The sequence below is a fragment of the Aulonocara sp. 'chitande type north' Nkhata Bay genome, linkage group LG18 (assembly GCF_057382095.1).
Source record: "Aulonocara sp. 'chitande type north' Nkhata Bay isolate Kocher_YH1m ecotype deep benthic linkage group LG18, A_spYH_male_GT1.1, whole genome shotgun sequence".
Lineage (NCBI taxonomy): Eukaryota > Metazoa > Chordata > Actinopteri > Cichliformes > Cichlidae > Aulonocara > Aulonocara sp. 'chitande type north' Nkhata Bay.
This window is the reverse complement of record NC_141361.1, coordinates 33583299-33602126: the sequence shown is the minus strand read 5'-3', so window position 1 is coordinate 33602126 and position 18828 is coordinate 33583299. Positions and strand designations below refer to the sequence as shown.

The 18828-nt window shown below is 44.8% G+C and overlaps 1 protein-coding gene and 1 long non-coding RNA gene across 4 annotated transcripts in view; one reads left to right on the top strand and one right to left on the bottom strand.

The window, feature by feature from the left end:
* jmjd1cb (jumonji domain containing 1Cb) overlaps window positions 1-18828 on the top strand; it is a 123703-nt gene that overhangs the window by 75331 nt on the left and 29544 nt on the right. For 2 of the 3 annotated variants that reach the window (XM_086272461.1, XM_086272460.1), the window contains exons 3-4: window positions 10110-10223; window positions 18611-18716. In XM_086272461.1, coding sequence (XP_086128587.1) covers window positions 10110-10223; window positions 18611-18716 — 220 coding nt within the window. Of the gene's footprint in view, window positions 1-3244; window positions 3493-10109; window positions 10224-18610; window positions 18717-18828 lie in introns of those variants that run through there. The other variant, XM_086272462.1, reaches the window with a different exon arrangement.
* Window positions 383-827, bottom strand: LOC147309035 (uncharacterized). Its single transcript, XR_015125964.1, has 3 exons — window positions 811-827; window positions 609-712; window positions 383-458 (listed from the first exon to the last, which is right to left on the bottom strand). It is a non-coding gene; the product is annotated as an uncharacterized LOC147309035 (long non-coding RNA).

Below are 18828 nucleotides of genomic sequence, written 5' to 3'. Positions count from 1 at the left end.
TGTGTGTTAGATCTTTGTTTCACTCGACTCCTTCCTGGCTACAGACTGCTCAAGTCATGCTATGTTACCTAGCAACAGTTGCCCACTCTGCAAAACACACACACACACACACACACACACACACACACACACACACACACACACACACACACACACACACACACATGAGTATCAGCAGGCATTCTTGTTATCTGGCAACTGTACTGGCTCTGTTCATCATGACATGAGAACAAAGGAGTGTGTGTGTGTGTGTGTGTGTGTGTGTGTGTGTGTGTGTGTGTGTGTGTGTGTGTGTGTGTGTGTGGTGCAGCTCTCTCCTTTGAAAGCTGACTCTCTAGCTCTGCCTGCCTTCATAGGTTGTCTGTCCTTCCACTCAGCATGTGTGTATTTGTGCGGCTGCATGCACAGACCTGAAACAGTCGGGGCCTCGTGCCTTGCTTGTAGGCTTGTTAGCCAGCCTGGAGAAGAACCAGTCAGCCGCGTCAGATGCAATTTTGGTTGAAATTGGGTCAATAAAAAGCCCCTCCTCTCCCTGAGCAGATGGAGCAGGGCTAGTGTAATCTCCTGCCTCCTGTGGGTCTGTGTGTGCATGTGTAATTAGAGCTTACCTTTATGCAGTGCAGGCTGCAGATGAAACGTTTGTCTCCTTCTGCTGAAGCAGTTCAGTCCACTCACTTTGATGAGCGATAACCGCACCACACGTTTAGTAAAGCTGAGAAATAGAAAGTACAACTACACTTGGTTGGTTGTTGTACAAGATTTAATATGTGTGTCTGTGTCTCTGTGAGTGTGTGTTAGATGGACCAGTACCTGGACCAGTGTGTGCTGTTACAGTGGTAGAGGATTAACCTGCTGAGCAGCAATGGACAGATTACTAAATCTGGTTTGTGGTCAGCTGATAAAAGCGTGATGCTGTGGGTGGGTTCAGCATCGGGGCACTCAGCTTCTTTTTCATCCAGCTCTTTTTATTGTTTTTCCAGCAGTTAAACACATAAACATACGCAGGTAAACGTGCAGCGTTGTTCCCACCGCTTCCCTCCCCAAACACTGATATATACTCAGGGTGTGCACAGATCACTGTCAGGCAGTGGGCTCTACACATCAAACACAACATAATCATGAAACCATATCACATATTCTCAACATAACTGATGAATGGCTGCCAGGAACCTGGGATTTTCCAGCACAGCCTCTGATGGTGAACCTAATCGTCTCATCACGTCTCTAATCCGCTTCCCAAATGTTGGGGGTCGAGGGTCCTCCCACCTGGTCAGAATCGGTCTTCTGGCCAGCAAAGAGGAGGACGCAGTCGTGTTCGATTCACGCGTATTCAGAGGTGGATCAGAGGGAATCAGACCAAGCAGTGAAGTCAGAGGGGTTGGTGGGTCTCAAAGATTGAACTCCATGTAACTTTGGACACTTTGTGGATGGAGCTGGGGTCCACAGTTTGTCCTTAGACCAGTGGAGACGCTGTGCGATATTGTGCCTAAGAGACACTGATGAGGTGGAGATGATCTTTAAACCCTGTAGCCAGGTTGTCTCTGGTATTGTTTGTCCCAGTTCGCCTCCCATCTGTGTTTAAGGCCCTCTAAGAAAGTCAACCTGGATTCATTAAACACGTTTCACCCAGGATCTGTTCCAAGTCCATTTTCTTTTCAAGTCTGATCCTTTAAATGATGGACTTCATGTCCATTGGAGAAGGTGAAGGTTAACATCCAGGATTAGATGAGACTAAACATCTAATCTGCAAATATCTTAAAAATACCTGAAACCTTTGAGACGACTCTGCAAAGGAAGCAAAGCCGGTATCTCCCATTGACTCCAGCCAGCCGTCAATGCTCTGTGTCTAACTGACGGTGTAAACAGGTGGGCTTTCCTTATTGGAGCAGCAAGCCACAGCTCAGGAAGATTAAAGGCTCTTTTGAATTGATTCCAGATTAGAAATGAATGAATAACCTGTAGAGCTGCAAGACAAGTTTGTTTAGTTGAGCCACCCAACCGCATCTGGCTCCATTCATCCAGTAAAGCAATGGCCGAATATTTGCTGCCCAGTAATGGTGTAGAAAGTTTGGAAGGGACTGGCCACTGATTGTCTGAGGTAGCTGCAGGGTTTCTTTCCTTATCAGTGAGATAACTGACTATCTGAGTTGATAAAGTTTAGGGACATTTTCATAGAGTTAATCGCTCCTCCTGCAGAAAGGTAGTGTTTCCTCTATTCTGTCCTTGTTTTGTTTTAAATAGTGCAGTCATGCAACCTATTTAATAAAAGCAACCTCTTTGACCCTCATTCTTTGGATAATTGTGGTCCCATTTCTAAACATCACTTTCTCTCCAGGGTTTTAGAAGCGATCGTCACTGAACAGCTGATTGCTTACTTTGACTAAATGAGGCTTTTCAAACACTCCAATCAGGTTTCTCAGCACAGAGGGACGAATGAGGCTGGCTGCTGCCTCTGCTGGTAGATCGTCTGTTGTAGTTTCATCATTGAACACTGGATAACTGTATTTTATTGATTTAGTCTTGTGTATATAAGGAGAAATGGAGTCATTTAAAATGTAAGAAACACTGTAATCATTAAAGAGTTCAAGTAAACTCGTACAGTCACATCTTGTTTAAATCACCTGGCTGTGTACACAGGCAGGAAGGCCAAAAAAGCCCATTTTCTAAATGCTGGTTGGTCTACATGAATACTGTAGATCAGTGGCACATTTGGCAGCTGTCGTTTTGCCTAATGTGTATGTGAGAAATAAATTATGAGCTCAAATATTAAGCAGCCCTGAGGGAGGGAAGGTAACAGGGTCGTTGCTGCTGTCTCCTCTGAGCACCACCAGGCACTTTCCTACACGTTAGACCTGCTACAGTGACTCGATGCTGGGCAACATTTTGCCAGCATCTGGTGAATGTAGCCGCCTGCTAATAATACTGAATGGAGTTGCTAATAATAGCAGGAGTAATGGCACTCATAGTATTGTCTCCTTCCTGCTATGTTGTCATTTTGTAAACACACGATTGTCAGTAAACTTGTGTTGAACGGAGCTGAAGGGGAAGGAAGTGGAGGAGCAGAAGTGAGGCGGGTCAGTGGCGAGGGAACAATCTGAAAGGCGAGGGGAGAAAGTGAAAGACGCTCAGTCAAAGAGCGCTGTGAGGAAATAGGACGGTCCTGCGTCACACAGAGAGAGCGAGAGAGGAAGTGTGTGTCAGCCGGCCCTGCCTCTCTCCCTCCCTCCCTCCCTCTCATCTCTCTCCCTCCTTGCGTCAGCAGCAGTTAAAATGTCGGCTGTGTAGCTAGTCCTCCGCTCTGCTCTCTCCCTCTTGGCCATCTGTCTCTTCTTACCACAGGAGGAAACCGCACTCTGTTGCTCTTCCTCGCCCGTTCTTTTTCACTTCGTCATCCTTTTCTTTCTTCCTGTCTCTGCCCCGGTTGCTGGATCAGAGCTAGTTTTTCTCCAAAGCCATCGCCTCTCAGTGTTAGTTTGGACACGGAGGACAGAGGTAATGTTACACTTTTATATCCTCTGCTGTTTCGGAAGAACTGTTGTGGTTTACATTTTGAAGCAGGCCTGAGTTTGATTGATGTAGTAACGCATTTGAGTAACACATACTGGCTGTGAACTGTGGAAACTACCCACAGCTTCTATTCTGGGAATGCTGCTCCGTCCTAGGTGTTGTCTTCTGGGGTGTTTGAGTGTTGGAGAGCTGCTTTTTCTGCCTCCGCTTGTACCTGCTCCAAAAAATGTCACGTACTTTGCCCGTCCTACATGTGTAACGACTGCTGTGGAGCAGAAGCTGCCATTAAGCTGTAATGAACAAATATAAAAGGCTGTATTAACACAGATGTTCCTGTACACGACGCGTGTGATCCATAATCACATGGGATACTCAGTGGGAACTACTCTTACTAAAATGTGTTTAGCAGCAAATTCATCTGGTTTTTTGTGAACTCGGACAGAAATCGCAGTTGGAAGAAGTGAGAACTTAACCCGTGAGACAAACCGGGAGCATGTAGGCAGCTCCCTGATCCAGGACCGGCTGATCCAGGACCGGCTGATCCAGGACCAGCTGATCCTGTTTGCTTCTCCAAAACTACCAGAAAATCAGATTAGCATATCGCTGTGGATGTAAGACAGTAATGATGAGGCAGCTTAAAGAGCTGTGGATATTGAAGCTAAAGGTGAAATCCAGCCAAAGCATGAAAGGAGTTTATTAGAAACTATTATACAAATAATTTTATATAATAAATTCTACAGTTTATTAGATGCTGTGAGATTCTGCAATATTGCATATGTCGTCCTTGTATCAAATTGCAGGGCACATGTAATGAGTGTCAAAGTCGTGTCATTGTTACGGGCCTGATTGACACACAGGCCTCGACCTCCAGCAGCCGAGGCAAACGGTTCATTACTATGTACGACAGCAGTTTGGTTTGATGACTCCAGTCATCTACCATCAAAGTAATGAGTAGCTTTGAACACAGCCTGTGGATTTCTGGAGTAGAAACCGTTGTGTGTGTGACCCACTTAGACAGCACCGCTCGTCAGCGCAGCACTGCACCAAGATCAGATTCACAAATCTTATAAATCTTTTGCGTTTTTAGACATCGCAAACATGAAAAGTGCCCAACACGCTCTTGTGTTCGTGTAGAGAACCTACAGACGACGTTGTTATTCGGAGAGCTGAGCTGCTCGTTTGCTTTCAACGCCATGGAAGAATAAATCTCTGATACTAAGAGAGGTTTTCACTTACAGTTGAGCCTCATTTGGATTTAAAGGTCATTTCATGTTTCAGGTAGGATCATGTCTGTGTTGCAGAGTGTTGTTTGTGCGGTTGTGTAGAGCACAGTTGTGCCGTATTGTCCCCAGTGGAGGAAGATTCTTTGAAGTACAGCAGCCCCTCGCTATAACACGGTTCACCTTTCGCAGCTTTGCTCTTTTGCGGATTATTTTTGTCGATTTTGCAGGTTTTTTTGTTTTATTACAGCACATTGTGTTCTGCGTCCCGATTGGCTGTAGACCATAGTCAATCAGTCTCGTGCTGTGTCTCCTGTACAGCACAGAGTGCGTTCAGCTTGTCAAATTTACATAAATCTTCGATCCCAGCAGTGTGACTCTGCTGCACTGTATGTTTGTACGTTTTCTCCCCAACAAACACAACAACGTCGATGAAACGTTTTGCACCATCAAAGGCTCCTGTGGTAGCACCCAAAGGCAGAGCAAGATGCTAAAGGAAGGTAGAAGTTACTAGGGCAGGGCAATATGGCCAAAAATATTTATTGCGATATATATTTAAAAGTTGCGATAACGATATAACTGACGATATAATTTACGTGAAACAAAACACTTTACAACTCCACAACTTTATTAGTGCAAAAAAAAAAAATCAATGTATTGTCACTTAAACAAGCAGCTGTTTATGTGCATTAAAGTTATATAAAAATGTAACAGTGCAAATGCAAATTCCAGTTTAACCAAAAGGCATTTCCAGTGGAAACTGGCCGACATATCCTCAGCATAACATGTATAACATCCACAAAACTTAAGAGGTTATACACACACAATACGGTAACATTATGCTGAAGCACAGCACGTATCACTCCGCGAGGCTCCGCCTACGACAGCTGTAATGCTCCGACAATCCATCAAGCGGTGCGGCTTCGTAGCTCAGCAAAGTCGTACTAAAACATCTGACGGCTTTTCGAGCGCCGTGCACATAAAATCGTTTCGGTAATAACGACGGCCCGCTAGCACACGCTACCAAAAAATGTGCTTTGTTGTGTATCTGACGGACGAAAGCTAAACCAGTTCCACACCACTGAAGCTGCAGCATTTTTACAAACCAGCTCTGGTTCATCGTTTCATTCAACGATCCGCTTTCGCTCTTCTCGTTCTGCGTCGCCGCCATGCTTTTTCCGCCATGTGCGTATGAAAACAAAGGCACTGCGCCTGCGCGTTTTACCCATATTCTATTGCGATATCTCATTTTCTTATCATTGCCCAACATTATACTGGTATTACTGGTATGATATGGCCCAGCCCTAGAAGTTACTGTATGTTTTAGATTATAATATAATACTGGACTTATTTTTCCACGAATGTTTGAACTCTGAGAGAGTTTAAACAAGAGACAAATGTGTGAAGATGTTCACGCCTGTCTGAGTGTATAAAGTGTGTAGTGAGGTTTTACAGCCTTAAAACTTTATAATAATTGTAGAAAATAAAGCTGACTTTGCTGATGATCGTGGGTTATTTTTAGACCGTAACTCGCGTGATAAACGAGGGAGCGCTGTGCAGTGTACAGTTTCCAGTCTGTGATGATTGTAGATGCTGTATCATGCGCTTCGTTGATGCTGATTGGTCCATTATGTCTTATCAAAGTCAAAGACAGCGCAGCCATCTGCCAGGAACGTTTAGAGCATTCCTCTGCTGACGAGCTGGTCAAAGTGCCACAACTACTACCAGTGATTGGCTGACCATGAGACTGTGCTTGATTGGCCAACCACCTTGCCTAACCTGAAGCCAATAGAGAACCTACTGATTATTATTATCAAGAGGAAACAGCAGCAGTCTGATGCAGCAGACATGCAGCTCTGTAGTTCAGGCTTTGCCACAGTAATGTGGGATCACTGAGGGACAGTACTGGTGCAAACCCAGCTTTGCACTACGCTGCTTTTGAGTTATATGATGACATTTAGAATAATTGTTGACAGCGACAGTATAGTTTGTGAAATTATCAAACGATACTGTCCATGCACAGTATCGTCACCTGGTGTAGTCACCTGCAGATATCACCTGGTCCACTATCTGAATTCATTTACAAAGTGATGGTTAAAGGACGTCTCACTCTTCATGGGTTCATCGGGTAACTCGCAGTCACTGAGGGCCCTTACTTTAGTTGCTATGATACACAATATCTCAGCTGTAAAAACCCTGCACTTCCCAAGTGTTCCCAAGAGCTCCCAGCTGGACGTTTCCAGCTGGTAAAAACACTTTAGTATGCATGCATGTGTCACGTGATCCAAGCAGATGAGATCTGTAAGTGATCATATAAGTTTGTTTATTCAGCACTCGTACAGTTAGCAGTGTTCTATAGCACAGACATAATGTGCCCGCTGTACACAGACCAACACTCTGAGTGCATTTATGTGGATGCTGTGGGTCATTACTTACTGTGGATTCAACTCCTGGCTTTGATCCCTGAAACACTGACCCTTCAGTGGAAGCGTGCTAAAAACAGCAACACAAACAACTTTAATGAGACTCACTAAACACCAAATGTTTGAATGCACATCTGTCAGTGTCTCCTAGCAGCACAATTCACCGAGTGAGGGATGTTTGCACGTGTAGGTGGCGTTCTGGGCCCTGGCTGAGCAGTCAGGGCGCTCTGATGGTTCACTGGACATCTTATTGATACGGAGAGTCGAGAGGAAACTGCTCATGTGTGTTTCAATTTGACGCAATCTTTTTCTGATGCTCGTTCTCGCTCTGTCTTTGATGAGGCAGCGGCTTCCTTGAAGCTCGCGTGTGGTAACCTCTTGAGGTTTCTTAGCGAGGCATGAGCTCATAATCTCCTCTTCATTCTCCTTTACAATCTATTGAACTTCTGTCAATTATAGACACACAGCAGCAGAGATGTCTTTGTGCTCACGGGGACTGATCTGCTTTCCCAGTATGCCGCTGTGCCGTGTCTGTTCTCCCGAGATGTTCTGGTTCCCCAAGTTTTCATTGTATTTTTATCTCTAAATACAAGGACCTCAGTGTGTGTGTGTGTGTGTGTGTGTGTGTGTGTGTGTGTGTGTGTGTGTGTGTGTGTGCCTGTCTTGAATCAGTGTGCAGTGTCTTTAAGAAGATGGAGGAGCTGAAGTCCTTTCAGAGGGAGGCGATCAAGGTTTATTTAAAAAGTTCCACTCTTTAATCCAGCAGTCTCAGTGATTTACCACTGATGATTTAAAAACATAATCTCGTCACGTTTTTATGACTCAAGCATTTGTTCATTTTTAAATAAACTCATTTTAGCATTAATTGTTGTCTTTAGGAGAACAAAGTGTTTTTTCTCCATGACCTGGACTAAATGCATGAACACCAGGCCCTGAGTTTCAGCTTAGAGAGCACCTGCATTTGTTTTACGAGCCAAACCCATCGTGGTGAAGTGGAATGTAGAAAAAATCATTTGATCTTTGCTTCTTGTTTTTGTTTTTTCTGATTGATGCAAGTCAAAAATGTTATTTCAAATATAATTTGGTGAAGTTTGTGATTCCAGTGTTATTTATAAAAATGGACCAAGCATAACTTCTGATGTGTAGGACAGCTCCAGTATCTGTTTATAAAACCTTTCCATGGGTTCTGTGTGTGTGGAAGTGACTCAGTGGGTAAACACTCACCTGAACACAAGACTGACGCACGTTTTGAGACCTGAATTTGGGCTCGATGTTCATTTTCGATGGCCGAGCTTTCTGAACTGTTCGGCCAGTTTTGAAATTCGTCTTGAATCAACGTGAAATGGAAAAATTAAATATCGTTTTTTTGGCATTTGCCTTAATTACATAGTGACGAGGAAGACAGACTCGAACCCAGGACACTGCTCTGTGGTTGCTGCTTACCCGCTGAGCTATGCTGGCACAAGCGACGTTGTGAAATTTTCTTTCACAATAAGCTGTTGAGAGTGCCGTGACTCATCAGCCTTGCACCTGTGAATTGCATATAACCTTTGCATTTCCTCTGCTGTTGCTAAATGATGCAGTCATGGAGGCGTCCACAGACAGATACTGAAGCAGTGGGGCAAAGGACAGAGACCAAAGAGAGGGGTCTGAGAGGACATGCACATAGCTGTGGATGTTTCTGAAGACATTTGTGGTGATAATGAAACATAAGTGTGAAAGGTTTAACCTCCTGCTGCGTCCTTTAAACAACCTGACGGTGCACGCTGGGCAGTCTTGGTTTTTAGAAACTAGTATGTTGCAAATCATTTCCTGTACCTTTATAAAATGTCCTGACTCATGTGTTGACCATTGGTTTTGTTAAATAATAATTCAATGCTTCCCATAAAAAGGGAAGATTGTGAATTTGAGATACAGATGACGTGTTTCCTGCTACTGAGTTCTTCTTTCTAAGATCAGCTGGAGACGATCTTTAAATCCAGCAGAGTCGCAGAAAAAACAAGCAAGACTAGAAACGGCAGATCTGCTTGTTGGACCTGGGTAGACCTGCATCACCAGGGTCCAGAAGAACCCTGGATAGACCCTGCTGGCCAGAAATGCTGATGATGTATGACATCCTGGACACTTGTGACATTTGTAACCCTAACCCTCTTAAATACATACAATGCTAGCAATTGCATTCTGCTCGTAAATGCTGGAAATATGATCTGCATGGACAGAAATAGAGTTGCACACACACACACGATGTGCTTCTGCCTCCTGTGGGTGTGTGTTTGGGAGCAGAGCTTCACAGTAGCCATGGTTTTCACCTCTAATCTCTCCACCAGACTGGCCTCGTTATGTAACCATGAACCCACAGCAGCACAAACATGCACTCGTCCACTGCCGTGACCCTCGTTCTTTCATGTTTCCATTTAGTTTTGTGACTGGTCGACTGACGTCAGGCGCTGAAATATAAACGTATATATTTCTATTTAACGGGATGCAGCCGCTCTCTGCGCAGCATGGGCAGCTGAGCCATAGGCTGACATTGTCAGAGAGCGTGTGCGTGTCTTTGTGTAAAAGCGGGAACATCAAAGTGGAGTGTGCTGCCTTTCAACTGTCAGCCTTCCTCTGCTCATTAATTTATTCATCACTCTGGAGCTCCTCTTCATGCCCTGCTCTGCGTCTCTGTCTCTCTTCATCATGTCTCCGCTCGTGCTTTTCCTCCCTAATCTTTTCCATAGCTCTGTTATTTGTCTCTCGTTCTCCCCGTTTCCTCTTCCTACATTTCTGACATCTGATTTCGTCCCATTAGCTGCAGCTCCAAATGAATCGTACCTGAAATGTATTGTAGAATTGAATATTTCCATGAAACACTGAGATCTAAATATACTCTGGTGACATCTGAACGATTGCTCGCAGAAACGAGCTCCACCATAAAACTGCAGCTGCTGACGGTGATGTGTTTTCTTTACAGACATTTAAGCCGGTGGTGGGGGAGCGCCTGTTGTCTTCAGTGGCAGCAGTGGAATTCTTATTGGACCGGCAGCTGGACTTCCTGTCAGACCACTCAGCCTACCATCCGTACCAGGTATTCACAGCTGGACGGGCTTTTTTCATCTCAGTGTTGGTGTTTGCTGTTTCGATTACGCAGAGATTGAAAAGACTACACCAGCAGCTGTGCTTTTCTATTTCCAGATATTTGCTTTTATGCGCATACTTTCATTAAAATGTCTGAAAGTCAGGTAAAAAAAAATCCTTGAGATGAATTTTTGTTTCATGCCACTCTCTCTCGCTGTGATCACGCTTATTCGTGATACTAAACAAATTTATCAGACGTATTTTAGGATCTTGTTGCATGAGTCACTGCACTTGGCCCTACTAACCTAAAAGCAGAATTTAGCGTCTTCATTGTAGTTTCTACTACGTCACTGCACTTAGAGTGGTGCCATAGACGGTGATGAAATCGACCGTGGTCATAGTAGCAGGAAACAGCTTGATAAGCAGTGGAAGGAATTTCCTGCTGATGCAATCATGCATTACAGTTATTATTTGATTTCTATTCACTCTCTAGACTTTCATGTCTCATCTCCACATATGACAAACACATACGTGTCCAGGCACGCGTGGACACACACAGGACTTTAACCCTTTAAAATAATGTGAGTGTCTGCACCGATCCGTCATCATCAAATAAGAGAAAACAGACGGAGAGTGTTTCTGGTGGTCAGCCTGCCAGGTGCGCGGTGGCACAGATGGGCACGTTCGTGACGCTTGTTCATCTCCTGAACTTTTGTCCTGCAAGAGATTTCTGTCAGGAAGAGTGGAGGGAGACAGGGTGGCCCTTTAACACAGAGTAACACAGACTTGTTAGTTAGTAGTAAAACATACAGAGCTCCTGGGAATAGTGAGCATGTCACCTGTACACCTGCAGGTTGAACAGCATTACGTCATAAATGTTTTTGATGCTAGTTCATGTTGTCTGTTTGTCTGCAGAAACACTTGACAGGAACTCGGCGCTGACAGCGAGCTTTGAGTGGTCTGCTGTTACATTAGCACACAAACCCACACTGCAGATAGAAGTGGTCAAGTGAGGCTGATATATGTCTGATATCCATCTATTGTAGGCCAACAGTGGGTCACTGTGTTTGCAGCACCCAGGCAGGAGCCTTGGATGATGAAAGCTATACAGTGCACATCAGTAACACCTTGTTTTGTTTGACCAACAGTTTAAAATCCACAGTTTGTCTGTTTAATGAAGAAATGTGTCCTTCAGCGATTATGATGGGTTGGATATACAACTGAATAGCAGGTAGTGAAGGTGCAGATAGGAAGAAACACTGAGTAGGCCCTGGACTGGATGAGCGGAGGACTGATCCACTGATCCGCTGATCGGGTTGTAGTGTGTGCAGGTGAAGAGCGTCAGCTACGATCATGAATCTAAGGCTGAATGTCAGGATGTATTCCTCATAGGCTGGGTGTCAGAAGAAAAAGACATTCTGGGGTAAGTTGGATAACGTGGTCGTGAGTAGAAATCGGTGGCTGCAGCTCATTGGACGCGTAGGCACAGGAAGTAAACAGACTTCTCTCTTTACGTGCCTCATTCATCCATTCATTCAAGCACTTGTTTAAAGTGCTTTCTATGATTACACTGACAGAGGGAGACTGCTATCATAACAGTCTCCCTCTGATGGACCCATTAGAGAGCAGGTTGGTCTTAATACCCTGCCTAAGAACATTGGGCATGCAGACTTACCTTTCAGTGGGTAGATGGTCCCGCTCTACCTCCAGGGCTACAGCCGCCCCTGAACAGAGGTTGATTAGATGGTGTTGGGTCGATAAGGAGGGCAGTGGATGTTGTGAAAAGGCTGTGGTCAGTATAGAGTGACGTGCAAAAGTGGATGAACGTACACACAGGTGGACTGCATGATTTTCAGAAGCTGCAATTCGAAAGAGGGACTGTGAGGTGGCAGTAGCTGCCGGGGGAGTGGTCAGGGGCTAGTTTGTAGGATGAGTTTGGAAATCAAGAACTAAGACAAAAGGCTTGGATTACATGGTGGAAACTAACGAAGAAAGAATGTTGGTGAGGGGAAGATTTGAGCTGGGCGATGAGTGGTAGGGACGAGTCACCACATGACTGATAAAGTACTGCTGAGGGGAGCTGCCAGGAAGGTGTTTGATCTCATTACTAACTTCTTCCTCTGGAGCCTACAGAGCAAGAGCCGCGGTTTAGAATGAGTAAAGAAAAGTCAGGGAGATGTAGACAGTAGACAGGAGTACTGGGAGACTAGTATGGCATATAGAGAGGTGGGAATGGTTTATAGTGAGTTATAGGCGAGGCTGGATACCAGAGAAACACAGTGGGACCTGTATCAGCTGGCTGGGCAAAGATCAGGGATACAGATGGAAACATAATGAGTGAGAGGATGCATGAAGAAGTGTACTGTTACTGGTTTTAAAGAGCAAAGGTGATGTGCAGCACTGTAGTAACTACAGAGGGACGCGCTGATGTGATGCTCACGGGGCAGCACTGCAGGTGTGCTGTTAGCTTTGCGAGTGTTTATGAAGACGTTTAGAGAAGGAACTGCACTTTGTCTCGTGGAGTTAGAGAGACTATGATGGTGCCAGGAGAGTAAATGTGGTGCTGCATGAGGACGTCAGGAGAAGAGAAGTATGTGAGGATGGTGCAGGGCATCCACGGGGATAGCGACACAGTGGTGAAGTGTGCAGCTGCTGGATTACACCAGCATCTGCTTCGAGCCCCTCAGATGAGGTCATGCAGGAGTGTGTGCGGAGTATGATGTTTGCAGACGGCAGAGAAGAGAAATCAAAGTCATTAGAAGCAAGACGGAGTTAGAGAGAGAGAAGCAGGTGCCGATGAGGCTCTTACACCAAGACAGGAGGCTGAGGATGCTCAGATGTTCATTGGGAGTGAGCAGCATTAGAAACGAGTCCATCGGAGCAGCAGTTCAGGCTGAGACGGTTTGGGCATGTGCAAAGCAGGGATGGTGGAAATACTGGACAAAGTGTGATGAATGTGGAGCTACTGGGCAGATTTCATGGATGTGGTGACAGAGGAGGATACGGAGGACAGGGTGAGATGGAGGTGAATGATCTGCTGTGGCAACGCCTGAAGGCTGTAGCTGGAAAGAAGAAGCAGCCTATAAAAATGAGATGAAACTGAAACAGCCTTAATAAAAATGATGAACAATCATAGTACTTTGTTACTTTTGATATGTGTGCCGCTGAGTGCTGGTGCCTTTTCTTTAATGAGCGGAAATGAAAATGGCCACGTCGTTCCTGCTTTACTCTACGCTCCAACCATACTGGTCCCATTTCTGTTGTGGCCAGAAGGCTCATTAAAGCAGGAATGTTGATTTGAAATGAGCCTTCTGGCTGTCCTGTCCTAACCTGCTCACAGCGACTGAGAGCAGCGTGGAAACTCAGACCTCCCTGCTGCCTTTATGCGAGTGATGATTTTCATCAAGAGGATTTCTTTACTAAGAACGTCAGATTTGTTGATTTTGAGCACATTTTGTACACATTGTAACCAAATTAAATGTGCTAATGAAAAATGAGTCATTCATAATTATGTTGGATACAGCAGCCATGGAGGGACGCTGGCTGTGGAGCGCAGGGAGGTCTGTCTGCTGGATGTAACACTGCCAAACCTGAACATGACCATAAGCTGCGTGTGCAGTCTGTCCTCTGATTGACATGTTTGCACGTGACTGACTCACACCTTGGGCAGAAGTTCATATTTAACCCAAGTCAAAAAAAGCCACATGTATTGTGTTTGCAGTCACACAGAAGTTGAATCAGCTGCTGCCGTGATTTGTTTTATAGATTTCCACACACTGTACAACTTTTATGCATGATGTAGCGTGATTGTTAGAGTAAACAACACGGCCACTGAATGTGCAAATACAGTATATCAAAATTAGGCATGCAAATCCATCCATGCTCTTCCACTTATCTTTATCAGGCTCGCGGGGGCTGGAGTTTGTCCCAGCTACCATAGGGCGAGAGGCGGGGGTGCTCTGTGGACAGATCTGCTCACAGGGGAGAGAGACGAGCACCCACATCCACACCTGTGGACGATTTAGAATCACCAGGTGACCTCCCCTCACCCTCAGCTGGTGGCAGCAGATCGTAGGGGGCTGCTTGGTTGTTGGGGCCTCTCTGTATCAGTATAGAGGTCTTTACCTTTCAATATTAAATGCTTTGGGACAACTCATTGTGATCTGGTGCTGTATAAATAATATTGAAAGGAAGTCAAATGAATACACACTTCATGATAAACCACATGACTACAATATACACACTGACACTACACAGTCTGCCACATGAGTGGTGACTGAAACAGGAAGGAGTGTCAGGTTGGAGGGGGCAGTGCTGACTGCAGAGGAGTTGTAACACACACACACACACACAATGCAAATTCCTCTATTCTTAAATCACTCATGTTCACACAGAGCTCCCCGTTCTTTAGTAAAAACAGTCGTGTGTCTCTCACTCTCTGTGCGCTGCAGCCTCAGAGAGTTTTATTTCTTTCTTTTTGGAGTTGGACAGGAAGAAGAGAGTGGGAGGGGGCGGGGACTGCAATCTGTTTGGCATAAACGCTACAATGAAGTCAGTGTTTAGTGGGCCAACCCAGGCTGCTGCTCAGTTCTGTGTGTGTGTGTGTGTGTGTGTGTGTGTGTGTGTGTGTGTGTGTGTGTGTGTGTGTGTGTGTGTGTGTGTGTTACTAGAAAATTGTGGTCTGAAGCTGAAGAGCAGCAGCCAGATAATAAAACTGTTAGTGCTGACTCACCAATCTGACCAAACGATGCACACACTGTGTTTCAGATCTGTCGCTCCACCTTTCTGCAGAGATGCTCTCTGTTACTCTCACGTACAGCAGAGTAGAACTTTACTTCATGTGATCATTAAATGCTCCTAAAATGCTTCAACAGCACAAACACAGTGGACAGGAGCAAGCTTAGGAGGCAAGTGCTAACCACATAGCATGCTTATCAGTCCAGTATCAAAACAGCCGAGTCATATAAACCACAGAACAGATGCTGTCCCGCTGCCCCAATTTATTACTAGAGCACCAAATACAGATTCATCTGTTAATAATAGAGCCGACCAAACACAGTTTCCTTCTGTTAAGTGTAAATTCACTTTGAAAAGTCGAGTCTGATGAAGGGGATATGGGGTTTAGGAGCTCAGCAGGAACATCCAATGGAGATGTGGCTGGAAACCACAAAGTACCAAGTATTGGGTTTCATGGAAGCTGCTGCCAGCCCGACCCGTTGATGGTGTCATGAGGGGACGTTCAGTATTGTTCACATTGCAGGATCACTTCTGTGTGTTTAAAATTAAGAAGTTTTCTTTGTTTTCCTCCATGAATGTGACTGTTGGGGGAGGAAGGCAGCAAGCAGCTGACACACCCATTTTAATAGTGTTCAGCTGACAGCCTCAGAGCAAGTTTCTGGCTTTATGCCCTGCAGTGTTCCTAATACAAAAGCTGCTCTGTGCTGTTGCACAGTCACCTGCTGTGTCTGACTGAGACTTGTGTGGGAGACTATGATGCAACGTATGTAAGAGCGCCGTAAAACCACGTGTATAGAGTCAGCACTCAGATCTGACAAAACAAAAGCTTTGGAAGTCTGCTCGTCTTTGCCAGCTTACATCACTCATTCAGTTTTGACTGCCGTCAGAAAAAGGAGTCAAATTGTTGCTGGACTCGAGTTAGTTTCAGAACATCGTTTCAAACTGACATTACTGCAGGTTTGAAGCTTCATACTGACTAACAAACCAGGCAACATCATAGCCCCGCTGTTCACACACAGAGAATAGTGTGTGCGCTCACTGGGATGGATTACGAGTTAGAGGAGTCTATTAACAGAGGTCATTAGTCATCAGAAGGACAAACTCTAGAATATGAGACACGCTGCTTTCCACTGGGCTATTTTTAGGCTACACTGGTTTAATTTGGAGTTAAAAAAGGTTTTGAAAGTAGAGCACTGCAGCAGGATCAGAGAGGGAGGGGAAGGAGATGACAGAGAAGGTGAAATGAAAGCGGCCTCACTTCCTGCCTCTGTGTCTTTTTGACTCCTGCCACTCTTTATCTGTGAGGAGACGTACACGGACGGGTGCTCACACCCAGTTCTTATCTCACAGTTTTGTAAACAGTAATTAACAATAGAGAAGATTATAGATGATCTCATATATGAGAAAACACTCAGAGATCAGAGCAGCTCTGAGCTGTCTCAGCCCGTCACCAGGATAAGGAGCAACTCGTCTTATTTGATTGAAACACCAGTAATCCGTTTTATTCTGGAACATCTCAGAATGGATCGTTACTACACGAGCTGTAGTGCACATAAGCTCCTGACTGAGCTGCACGGAGCTGTGAGACGGTGTGGTGTCTGTGGTTTGGTTACTCGTCGTCTTTTAGCATCCCTTTGTGTCTGTGATGTCTCTGTCTTATACCTGTTACCTTTTTACTGTCACAGCAGAAAATCTGTTGTTATAGAAAAACGTAATTATTGATACTTTGAATGTGTTACAGCGAAGGGATAAAGAATAAAAGAGCACGTAGTAGTGTGCAGAGTGAGGGCCTTATACTGTGAAATCAAAACGAGGTCACAGAAGAGTAAAAACGAACACTTTGTGGTACAAAGTGTACATTAATACATGAGTCGGCTCAGAGGGATGAGCGGGCGGCCGTATGATGGTGAAGAGCGGCGAGCTGCAGCCCTTGGCCGCCCTTCCCCTCTCTCACTCTGCTGTCCTGTCACTCTTCACTGTGTCTGTAAATAAAGCCAGCAAATAATTTAAAAATAAATAACCAGTACACTAGATCTAAGAAACTACTCCAACAAGGTGTCATGTAGGGATATGTGTGTGTGAATCTTTCTGGTATTTGTTTCACTTGGTTGTGGCTCGGTGCCACTGACAGTAGAGCTTCACAGCTGTATGAAACATAATATCACGTCTTTCAAAAACACTTCATTTTTTCCTGGTTTCTAGTTTCAGACTGAATCTGGTTTTTTATAAACATCATCAGATTTTGACAGGAGTTGGATTTTTAGATGTTTTCAGTCACTGCGGTGAGAATCCGCTGATGTCTCAGCCATGGTGGTAATGCTGGCGCTTTAGATGCTGCGTCCACACTGGGCGGGATTTGCTCTGATGATGTTTGATGACTTCAAGTGACGAAGAGAAAAATAACCAGCGGCGATGCGAGATGGTCCCGACTTTTCTCACCTTGGAGGTGTGCGGTGACTGCGAGCGCCAGGGCAGGATACGATGGCTGACACATGACCTGCTTTTACAGGATTACCGAGACAACCAAAGGATGACACGTGTGCAAGTAACTGCCATCTGCTTCAAAGCCACCTTTGACGAGCAGTTTGCAGCTTTATATAAATAGTTTCAGCGGTCATCGGGATATAAATAAACTGAATGCACAAAACAACAACAAAGAGCTTGTATCTGTGCCCCAAAATAAGGTCGTTAAAACCCTTTTTCCTGTGCAAGTTTCTGTCATTGTAGTTACTACTGCTGACTTCACCCACAGAGTTCAGCTCCCCGTGCTAGCTCTATCATGTTTCTGCTTTAGCTTTTACCAAGACAGGCCTTTGCACAAATAAACAAGCACTGCTACCCTTCCCAGAAGTCTGGACTGAGGGAGGAGACTGCATTAGTTAGTATTTAATCCTTTAACAGCCTCATGTTCAGTCATTAAACAACAATGCTGCTGTACATCGTGCTAAAGCTCATGTAGACGATCAAAAAGGCACGTTTTTGTTGACACGACTGCTGTATGAACACGCATGAAAACATCATAAAACACTGAAATGTAATGCATTAGAAAAGAAGTGTGATGTGAAAACCTTTATTCTGTAGATATGAACTGAATTAAGCAGGAAAAGTGTCTGAAGATTATTCCAGGCTTTTTATCTGAACCCACAACATACTGTGCGAGTGACACATCCATCAGAGGAAGCAGGGATGTTAGCAGAGGCAAAATCAGTCTGTTATTACAGACGGAAAAATCCAGAACCGGAAAGAAGGATCATTGGATCTTTTCATCACCCACATTCCAGCAAGTACAGTATGATGATCCCAGTCTGGACTGAGCACAGGGTGTGAACCATTCATCAAGGAAGAGACGTCTAGATTAGACTTTGCAGAAGATCCACGAGCTAGCAGCAGCCTGTGCAAGAAGGACACGGAGGCTCTGACACACTGTGACGTGTGGGCTTCACTTACATAACTCTTTCTTTTCTTACATTTAGGACTTTTGTGGTCACGTTAATAAAGAAATGTAAACATTCTAAAGAGTTATTAGCTTTTGAAGTTGAAATGAACACGGTGGCACCGGTAGCTGAGAAACCATCGTCTGTGTCAGTCTGGTTGTTTCTGAGCTGGCTTTGACTCAAACACGTGTTTAATCATTTGCTGGTACTTGTTGGTGTCTTTAAGGATGAGGTGGACAGTCAAAGCCCAGTGTTAAGAGACAACCCTCAGCTCCACGAAGAAGTGAAAGGCTGGCTCAAAGACCAGAAGGTGCAGGAGATTTTTATGCAAGGTAAGTCTTTGTTTGGACTGTGTGGTCGCATTTTAGCATGCCGTCTTATTTCGCTAAAGCTCACCACGTCAGTGACATCGTTACTGTAATAGTTGTTGTATAAGGAACATGC